The sequence below is a fragment of the Zonotrichia albicollis genome, chromosome 2 (assembly GCF_047830755.1).
Source record: "Zonotrichia albicollis isolate bZonAlb1 chromosome 2, bZonAlb1.hap1, whole genome shotgun sequence".
Classification (NCBI taxonomy): Eukaryota; Metazoa; Chordata; class Aves; order Passeriformes; family Passerellidae; genus Zonotrichia; species Zonotrichia albicollis.
In genome coordinates, this window is record NC_133820.1 from 61,222,214 (window position 1) to 61,233,502 (window position 11,289).

The following is an 11,289-nucleotide window of genomic DNA, read 5'->3' on the forward strand; positions in this document are numbered from 1 at the left end:
CTCCTCCAAAGAAGTTATTTACCTGATCTGTAGCCTGGGAGTCCCCAGTAGTCAGTTCTGAGATTCTCATCCCACTGAATGTCAAGGACCTAGCATTTGAAGGATGGTATTTCAACATCAGTTATTGACAACTTAACTTTGACTCACCAAAGATAAACCAACCTTCATTCCCACTCAGGTTAGCTCATTGATTTCACAGAAAACACATTTAGAAAGCAGAGCTGAATGCTTTCAGAAATTCCACTGATGAGATAAAAAGGGGAAAAAAACCTCAGCCAGCAAAAAGGAACTAATATAATGTTCCTTTTTGTTGATGCATGATGAATCAAGTATTTTTGTATATTTCTGTGCAAAGTAACAAATAACCAAAATTACTGTTAACTGCTTGCTGAAATGATATAATCTCAAATATCTTACCTTCTTAATCTTCAGATACAGGACTCTGTTCTTTGACAAAAACCCAGTTTTATCCTTGTACCAGAGGCTGTGTTAGGAAAATAACAGTTCTGCTGAAAGAGTCTGAAAAAAAAAACACTTGCTGCTCTCAATATCCATATTATTGACACCATAAGCATTATTACGAATAATATGAAACTTGGTTTCTGTTTTACTCTTGTCCTACTTTGGGTTCAATGGAACTGTGTTCCATTAAAGTCTGACTTCATGTGCAGCTGGAATAGATTCTCACCAACAGGACCTAATAAGCTTAAGAATAAATATTGTCCTTCAATTACCTTAGAAATAAATTTGGATACACCAAAGCCCTCAGTTTTTATAATTCTGTGTCATTAAAAAAAAAATTAAAATCATATCTAGTGAACACTATTCATAGCATTCATACTGCAAAATAGGACCAGATAATTCTGGTTTGTGGTGATTATATTGACATGTATTTCAATTTTTAGAAGTACACTGAAGCAACAGCCTCCTTTTCACTACTGCTATTCCTGTTTGGAGTACACAAACGATTCAAAAGCTATTTTAAACTAGTCTCTGACTTCTAATTATCCATTACATTATAAAGCATTTATTTAAAACATCATCTTCATGATTCCTATAAGAATGAGGGGACTAAACTAAAGGCTTACACTTTAAAAAGAGCAATGCTCTTTCTAAGTCACTGAAGTTCTCAGCATCTGTTCTCTACCAGGAAGGCACTGACAGGAAGTCAAATGTGCATGAAAACATGCAGAACAGGAGCCTCTGTTTCCAGACCCAAAAGATACAACAACAATATGCCTGAGAAATTTGAAATCCATTTAATTCAGCAGGATTTTTAGCATGACAAACAATATTGTTAAGGCTTCTCAGATCATATATGCATCTAGAAAAATGCAAGTGATTGAGTAATTTAATAAATAAATCTAATTTAACTGACTAAACTAATAATTTAACTAACAGAGTAGACAGATATCATTAAAAGATTCTTGATTTGTGCACCACTGAAAAGGCTGACTAACTGTACTGTGCCTGATAAGAAGCATTTGCTGTTGGGTTTTTTCCCACATTATAATTTATTTGTCTGCTGGTTGGAACACCTAACCCATCAGCAATTAAAGAATCCCCACAGTTTGCAATGAGAACACAAGAAATTCAAGTGCCTGTTTAAATATTCACAATTATTTTATTAATTTACTGCTAATAGTTCTTATTGAATGTACATTGTATATAGCTCTCATACAGAATATTACTAGAAACCAACTTGTGCTGTGAAGTCATGATTAAGTTATTAAAATAATTGGATGTCTTGAAAAAAAATAAACACTACATAGAGAAACCATTAGTCTAAAATTAAATCCTGGTCAGGTGTTACAATGCCAAGATTGAATAACACACTTTAGAAAAAATAAAAATAAAATAAATTTTTAAAAATTCCAAGGCTGATTTTTTTAAAGTAGAAAATTTTTCAAGCTGTGAAAACCTAACTGTGCCTTCCTTTTTACTGCCTCTAAGTGACTTGAGACCTAATAACATTTTGATACAAAACAACAACTCGGGCTTAGCAAATACTGAATTTATATAATAAACACATACAAAAAGTCTGAAAAAGCATGCAGCAAAAGGGAATTGTGTCATTAAGATCATAACCTCCATTGACAGCTACTCCAGAGATAATAAATGGTGCCAGAATTATTTTCCAGACTATTTCCCTCTACTCATCTCGTATGTCTGCTCCTACATGTGCCTTTTAATTTCAACACACTTCATGTGTCAAATGACCAACACAAAGGCTCTGACAGGACATAGCATATATGCTCATGTAAATGAAATGCCAGCATACCAAACCCAAGTAAGAATAATTAAACAAAACGTACCTGGACTTGAAAAAGCACCCTTGAGCTGCATCAGTGCTAATTCCCAAATGAAGACTCTTCCTTGCAAATGAGTGAGCTTTCTTCAGATCATTATTCTGTGGCACAGGCTCCTCCAAATGGCAGAATGAATGTATTGCCATTATTGAAAATTTACAGATCATCTGAAGTAATTGAACTGAAAGCAAGAAGTAAAGCAACTTGATTTGGTCTAAACTTACAGAAAATACTTTACTTAGTTTTCAAGAACTTGTTACTTAACAATAGCATTTAAAATACATAAAGGATATGTATATGCAGTGATTGATAAAGTATAAATTGATTCATTAAACCAGACAGACAGTTCATCTAAGCAGAGATGCCCAGATAAGGAACTTCCATTTAATGCTACTGCAGAGCACCACTTCCATACATTTTAGGGATGTTTTTATACATTATATATTTCTTCTCTTCAAAGAGGCTTTCACCTGGGTGTCTATAATGATACATGTATTTTGCAGAATATTTTGCTTGTAATATAGAATTATCTTCAAGTAGTTGAAGTTACCCCTTCCAGCATGAATTATTTTGTAACTAAAACTACCAAATGTCAGCTACCACCATCGTGCTAATACAGACAGCTTTAGAAGGCTGCCTTCAAGTTTCTCACAACTTCAAGTTTCTCTGATTTTACAGAATGTATTCTGTACTACTTGGGATGCTTACTTGAGGGCAAGATGAGTCACAGATTCTAGAGGCATAATCTGATGAGCATCTATTCTGGTAAAACGCCAGTTCAAAGAGAGAGGACCCTCTTGCTGCTTGTTCTGATCCTTAGGCCATGATCCCATCTCCTGGTGGAGCCACCCACTAGACCAGAGTGAGGAACTAGCTTGGGTCAGAAATTGCTGCTTGCCACAGACCCCTCTCGAAGTCAGGATCAATTTTCTGATTCAAGTCACTGCATGACAGCACAAATCACTGTGCTAATACAGCAGGAGGGAAATTGAGGGAGCAAGACCACACATCTAATTGCAGCTACAAAAGTCAGTACTTAAGAGCTGCTGTTGTCACCTGAGTGTAAACTACAAGGTACATCACAGCTTTGCCACTGAAAGCAGCACAGCATACTCCTGGACTGCTTTAACTTTCAGTTCCACCTCTGCATCACTGGTCATCATCCCCACAATGACATCAAAAATGACAACTTGTAGAGCCTCACCCAAATTACGTGGGGTACAATTTCCTGCCAAAGGCCACACACTGCAAGTTTAAGGTGGGATGAACTAAACAGGGTGTGTGAGTGTAGCAGTATATAGATTCATCCCTCTCTTGTCTACTATGACAGAAGCAACTTAGTCATTCTTTAGACTGCTAAACACAGAAGAGATTAATGCAGTTAAACATGTCTGCTTAGGTTAGGCCTGGCATTTTCTAACTTTCAAATCCACTCCCTGATTTCAAACTTTATCAAAAAGGAAAACTGAAAAGTCATTTATAGTTTAATAAGAATTCAGAGATTTCAGAAATCCCAGTACTGGGCAGATAGACATAGAAGACCAACCCACAAACAGACCAAAGTGAAGTACAGACCGCAGTCGATGCCCTCGTTATTAGGGAACAAACACACAAGCAAGGGACACATGACAAGTACCCAGCTGCAGCTGGTATTTTTCATTACCTCTAAAATACAACTGCATAGAAAGCTGTTGTATCTTGTTCTCACAGAACTACTAGACTACCCATGCAGAATTCAAAGCTACTTAAGTGGCATTAAAATAAGAGTCCTTGGTCTGCAAATTCCAGCTCTGCTCTTTGTGTTCAGTTTAGAAGTACAGTATGTACAGCCCTTGACAGCTTCCGGTCTCCTGGCACAGCATCTCATCCTAACGAGATGCATTCTTCTTAGCAGATCAGCCACTTCATCCTTTAGAACCACAAAAGGAATGAATAGCATCGAGTCCTGGTGACTTAGGAGTCTTTAGCACTTCATTCTAGCATTCAGTCTTTCGCCACTCTAATCCCATAATCAGATAACATCCAATCAACATTATTTGAAAAGAATAAAATGCCCACAACATCCTTGTGGTGAAGAGCAGCATAAAGAAATAACTCCACTCCTTCCTAGCACCTCTTATTCCTTTTAATTGCTTTCTATACTCCCTAAAAGCCCAAGAGACCTGCCAGGTCCTTAACACATTACTTGAGATGTTACCATACTCCTTGTATTTTTAAATAAAAGCACACAAACGTGTTTTCCTGAAATACACTGCTACCAATAAGACATGACAACAACCACAGCCTGGTTGTTGCATTACTGAGATTAATGCAACTATTGGGAGGCTTATAATGTTACATAAAAACATTTCTAACTGCATGGAAGTGAAAGTGATTGGCCTTTTACAGGCAGCAGATAAGGGATTTCCTCTCTTATCACCAACTTCTTGCTTAAAAATAAGTAATTAACAATACCAAATGAGAACAGTTATAGAGGTATCAATGGGTATAAAGTTTATCCAGACACAGGAAGAAAATCCATATGATTCGCTGCTCCTGAGAAGGATTATTGTTTATTAAACTCAATCAGCTGTGTCTCAACATCTATATATATTTAGATTCTACATACAGTGGGGGAGTTTGTTGGGGTGGTTGTGGGTTTGGGATTTTTTTTTTTTTTTTTAATATAAGAATGCCCTCTCACATTCCGAGTCCTTGCTTTGGAAAGTTTTTAGGGTCTCAAGCCTTTCTTAGGCTGCTAACCTGCACTGATGCCTTCGTTACTGTAGTCTCAGTACTAGTGGTACCTGAATTAGGCAGAGTAAGTTTAAATCCATTCACACACCTGCACAATAAAGCACCAAATTTTCAGCCACTCTTCTGTGGGCTAATTCTAGAACAAGTCAACTGTATGCTAGGAAAGAATTCCCACACAAGGAATTCAATCTGACATAAAACTGTATACAAAGAATTTGAAGCAATACATAAAAAAGACATGAGTGTATTCCTCTTACTGTTTTAAATCTTAAATTTTGATCAAATTTGCAATTCCATGCTACAACATGATGCAATTAGGTAAAATAATGGCAGTGACTTAAGAGTTTAGCTTATCCAACTAATGATTTTTTTAATAAAGGAAATTATCTATTTGCATAATACAAGTGTGATAATCAAAAAACCATACTAGTAGGAACAGGCCTCAGAGGTCATCTAGTTCAATCTCTGCTCAAAGCAGCATTAATATGTGAATACTCACTAATGATACAAGTTGTACTCTCAACCTTGCAGTGCAGGCCACTAATCACATGTAATCCTTAATCAAATGCACTCAACTGCCTTTGATAGGATTACTTATCTGCAGAAGGGCTTGTGGGACCAGTCACTTGCCACACATTATTCCTAAGCATGGAACATTATAGCACTTCCAGCTGTACTCAGAACCAGTGCCACCCCTGCTTTTCACTTCAAATGTCTTCTAATCAGTACTGTTATGAGAGCAGCTTTCCAAGGGAACCTGCTGTACAGGGGTAGATTTTGGTGGATAACAGAAGGATGGAGTGAAGTAGGGTGTGATGAACCCCTAAGCAAGGTAGAAGCACAAGGCGGGGTCCTGGTTTCAGATGGTTTGCAGGTTGATGAATGTAGGATAGAGGTCCTACCCTGAGAGATACCTATAAACCTAAAAAATACCTATAAAGAGAAATTAACCCCACTGGCACCAATAGTCCTTTAGATATCAAGATCAGTGACCAAACTTCAGCAGAATAAGTTTGGGAACTTCTGTTATAGTACTGCCATTTTGTTTTGTTCCTCCAGTTTTGCTGTGATAAGGACCTTCATTTTGGATTTGTGCTTAAGTTTACACCTTTATTTCATGCATGAAATATGGTACAGCATTGCTAATTACAAAAAAAACCAAAAAAACCCCCCAATTAAGAAACCCTCACTGAAACAATCCACAAGTAATAATAAAAATGTTGAAATGTTTTATAAAAACATAGTTACCCAATTACACAAGCCGAATTACAAAATAAATTTGCCTTATATTAGTTCTCTAACATCCTCTGTTCTGAAGCATGAAATACAGTGACAGTTTATCTATGCTGTGTGACAATACATGAACTCTGCCAAACAAACTAAATAAAGTTAATCTTCTAAATAATTATTTCATTTGAATATTTAATACCTGATGTTGAAAGTAACTTCAAATATTAATATTGTGGCATTACTGTAAACAATATAGGCACTATTTAAGTGGTAACAACAGCAACAAGAAATAAATAGCAGAAGATGTAGAAAACAAGAAATTTACTTTAGCAACTTTGCTAACCTCAGTCTTAGGACCATTCAAAAGGCATTTTAAAACACTGGGTTCTGGGGTATTTTTAAATACACTGAAAACTGTTTAAATTCTACAGTTCCAGACATTGTTTACATGCCTTCCTCAAGCATTCATCAGTAGCAACTGCTGTTTGCTAGGTTGCATAGAGGGCCTGTCCCTGTTTGACCTCACTCACTCAAACTACTCCAACAACATCCACGGAAGGAGTTCAATTTCCCACCAGCGTTTAAGGGGCAGAAGTTAGGTCACAGGATGGTGCACCCATTTCAACCACAAAGTCATGAAAGTAAGGGACATGCTTCAAAGATGCAGGTAGGAAGAGACAACAATCAAGCCAGCAATTCTAAAGCCAAAAACAAGAGGTCAGTCAGATTCTCAAACTGACAGAGCACCTTCACCAGCAAATTCCTACCTTAGATATCTTTATTTTATACTTGTGTTAAGAAACTTCAATATTTTTTCTGATTAATAGAGGGAAGTAATTGATTCTACTAAATATTTAAGTTCCCCTTTTAACAATAAACTCAATTGTTTTTGCGTTTTAGGAAGAAAAAAAATTACTTTAGAATAGTTGTTTGCAACAAAACTAACTGCATTTCCAGGTTTACAACCTTTCTTAGAAGTGTGGTGTTTGGCATACCAGCTGAGAAAGGAAGGGCAATACCTGACTACCAAGCACCAAGTCCCTGTCCTGGCACCCTGTCTGAGAGAAGAGAGAATAAATTGCAAGGAGATGCTCCGTGGTATGTTGCCAACACAGGTATGCCCGCACATTGCTAGGTGCTGCTGCCATGTAAAAGCAGATGATTGGGTTTGAGTTTTAGCCAAGGTGCAAAATTACTTTACTGAAAACTTTAACTAGGTAAAAGGCAACAAAAAAAAAAAAAAAAAAAAAAAAAAAAAGCAAAACGAAACAAAAAAAAAAAAAAAGAGAGAGAGAGAAAGAGTTTTGTCAATTATACCATATTGTGTACAGAGAATGACATCAGCACACCTCAAAACTTCTCCATTAGCACACCACAGGTTATATAAAAATTACCAGTCTGCCTATTTAATAACATTTCTGATCTACAGAAAAAGCACTATCAGGCTGAAAAGGACAATTACAGCCATTCCCTTCTGTTCTAAAGGCAAAGGTAGAAATGATGCTTTACATAGAACAAGTACTGAACACTACCATAGCTTTGGAACATCTCTCTAATTTTAAAGTACAAAGAAAGGTTGAGAGACTGATAGGGAAGAGGACATGCAATTAGATGCACTTAACAGGCCAATGGGTTGCAACACTTGAAGAAAGAAGTGCTAAATTTACATCAGCGAACCAGAACTCAGCAATATTTCATTTCAGCTAGAAGTTGAACTATTGATATTTTAGGCTAGAGGGAAAAAAGGTAATCATTTTTTGTTACCCCCAGGATCCCACTCATCCACTCCCTAAACCCCTTGTCAATCCAGGGTCCAAGAATTACAGAAAAAATGCTCTAAAAACAGTTTGGAGATTTAAAAAAAAAAAATATTTAGAAAAGGGTAGTGGTCTCCAGACCCAAAATGTCTCCCATTTGAGGGTGAAGAGCTACATGCATTCTTACAGCAACTAGCATAACAAAATCATGTGGTGATTCAGCACCAGAAGCAAATAAAAACTGTCACATAAAAATATCTGGGTCCTACACTTTAATAAAGACAAATTATTTTCTTTCATTAGCCCTACCTAAGGAATTACTTAATATACAAATAAATTTTTCAGACATTAAGAAAGCCAAGCAAAACCACCACAGGATAATTCAGAAACAAGAAAGATTTTGCAAGGGCTTTAAGCTCACACAAAATTAGTTCCACCAACTTTAACAAACTCTTTAGACTCAAGCAACTCTGTGAAATATTAGGGAAGTATGCAATATTCTGGCAATTCCAGAAAGAGGAGACAGGACAAGCAGTTGAAACTCTTCAGAATAAGCATCAGTCTTTGTTTGAATTTACACAGCACTTACTGGAAAGAGATGCCAGAAGCTGGAGCCTCTGTTCACACACAGCGTAAAGTGGCTGTAACAATACCAGGGTCCTTACACAGCATGTTTAATCAAATGGGACTGCAGAAAGCAAAAACCTCCAAGACTAAATAAGAAAAGAACCACAAGATAATGGTGATAAAATGTAGCTCAAGTGCCTCAAGTACCAGAGGGTACTTGAAGTCTCTAATGGACAGGTAATGCTACATCAGTATAAGTTTAAATAGTAAGTAAGAATGGATAATATGCCACTTTCAAATTTCACCAAATGGATCATTGTTCTTTTTCCTTTGTCAGTACCAATTGACATCTTACAAACTTAGGATCAGTCCACTTGAAAAGACTTCTTCCTTCTGCAAGTACCAGAAGACATGAAAAATACCTTCAAGCACACTATGGAGTGTAAAAATAACAGGCCAATTTCTTGGACAGCGAGTGTGTTACTTAATATTCTTTGCTCTGCTAACATAGGAACTGGGTGCTGCAGCCAAGATATTTTGCATTTTTTTTCCTCAAGATTCACAAATTTAACTACTATGTTTGATTACCACTACTTCTTTGAAGAAGACAAAATAGCCTTTAAAGTTACTTTGAAAACAGAATGAAACAACTAAGATTCTTTTTTAAAGTGTCATTATATCAATTATTGTTTACTTGCATAGATATAATTTAGTATTAATTTCCCTTTTATAAACACACACAAAAGAGTGATAGCACCTTTTACATCACCACAGTTTTCCTAAATTCCTGTAAAATACTGTCTTTAGCAACTACTGCTGAAAATCACTATTCTCAAAATGAATGAAACTTTACTGACAATACATCTTGGAATTCTGCTATAAGTCAATCAGTTAAACCTAAAACCACCTTAGAAATTCCAGACTTCCATAAAGGGGAAGAGAAAAACAGTACAAAGGCCAAACAAAAAGGAGAGTCAAATACAATCTGCCTTAGAAAAGCAATTAATGCATGAAACCAGAAACCAGTATATCACATCTGGGCAAGTGTTAACTATTTGTTCATTTAATTTCAAAGCATTTGGCTTGCTGTAATCCTTTCTTACTCTGTAAGTCTTTTAACCAATGCAACTCCAAACTTCCATATCAGTTTTTCAAGTCCTTAACATCAAGCTAGCCAATATCTTGGTCACTACAGAGACATGAATTTTGTTTGATTGTTGCTATATTACCTCATTCTGAGTCCTATCCAAATGCTTCCATCAACATTAAGCTGTATTTTCTATTTTTGCTGATTTTCACAAGAGTAGCAATACAACATCACAGAAATATAACCTAATAACTGGAAGATTCCTAAGGACACAAATGCACAACATAACCACCATGATCATATCAGACAGCAATCAGCTTTCCACGGGTTTCAGTAACAACATTTCATAACTGGTATTTTCCCACTAGAAAGATTCCTGAAAATCATTCATTTCTGGAAACACAAGAGATACTAAGTTAATTCTTGGCTGTTGTTCCTACTAGAATGGGGTCAAGAAGCCTACAGGCTGTAGAAAATGGAGGTAAAATAACTTTAAGAATAGTATGAAAAATAAGAAATTATTTTGAAGGCCAGCTGCAATTCCCAAATGGAAATCTTTGCAGTGATTTCTGAAAGCACTGCATCAGGTGTCAAGCTTCTCTTTCTACACAGCAAAAAACACACTCCTGTTAGGGAATACAAAATAAGAGGCACTCTCATAAGATCCAAGAAGAAAAAAGAAAGCTACCTTTACCTCAGAGCAATATATAGATTTCTCCTGCTCTGTCAAGGCTACATACAGGCACCATAGTAGGGAAAAAATGCAGCACATCTTTTTTTTCCTCTACTTTTGAAAATGAGTCAGAAAAATGTAAGAGGATTTTACTCCAGAAAAAATAAAGGGTTTAAACAGGCAACAGTTGACAAAAAAAAATCTGGTCTCTTAGTTTAGAATCTCTCTTAGAAAAGATCTCCCTCCCTTTGGTTAAAGTACTGCAATGCAATAGCAAAAGGATACTACATGTATATATCATAGTCAGTAATGTTATTAATTTTTGGGCTTAAAAATAGTTGAGGAATGCAAAAAAGTTTACAATCACAGTCACCTGGACTTCATATACAAAAAAAAATCTAAGTGAAACAATGGCTTTCTTGTGACCTGTACAGAAAAACAGAACATAATTAATATATTTAAGCAATTAAACAGAGAAAAAGAGGTACATATATAATTAGTTACTTTATTTTTCTTACATTAAAATTTAAACTTGCAAAGTGCCATTTTGGAAATGTTCTCATGTTAGGTTTTGGAAAAAGGGGGAAAGTCAAGCAGACGTAAAATTCAAGAAACAAAACCTTTACAGCAAAAGTTTTCAGCTGGTACCTCCCACTCCATTCCCAGTTTCTCAGAGATCATCATGCAGCAACAACATGGTTCGAACTGAGCAGCCAGCGGGTGTGTAATTTGCATGTGAAAATATTTTTAGAAGACACACATGAACAGCATATGCTCTCAGCCCAAGTACAATTTTCTAAATAAATGCCCTGAATATTATTTTCCCAACATTCTTAACTATGTTCCAGATACTGGTTTCTTGTACAGATTTGTTACTCCTTGAAAGAACCAGATATATATATATACCTATATACACATACATACATATAT

The 11,289-nt window shown here is 36.0% G+C and overlaps 1 protein-coding gene across 2 annotated transcripts in view; it reads right to left on the reverse strand.

Moving 5' to 3' along the window:
- Positions 1–11,289, reverse strand: part of LOC113458658 (uncharacterized) — a 42,720-nt gene that overhangs the window by 29,122 nt on the left and 2,309 nt on the right. For both annotated transcript variants that reach the window (XR_003379127.2, XM_026790636.2), the window contains exons 2-4: positions 2,316–2,490; positions 418–484; positions 23–89 (exon numbers count right to left, since the gene is read on the reverse strand). Coding sequence is in view for 1 of the 2 variants with exons in the window: in XM_026790636.2 (XP_026646437.1) it covers positions 23–89; positions 418–484; positions 2,316–2,490 (309 nt within the window). In the remaining variant the exon portion in view is untranslated. The remainder of the gene's footprint in view (positions 1–22; positions 90–417; positions 485–2,315; positions 2,491–11,289) is intronic.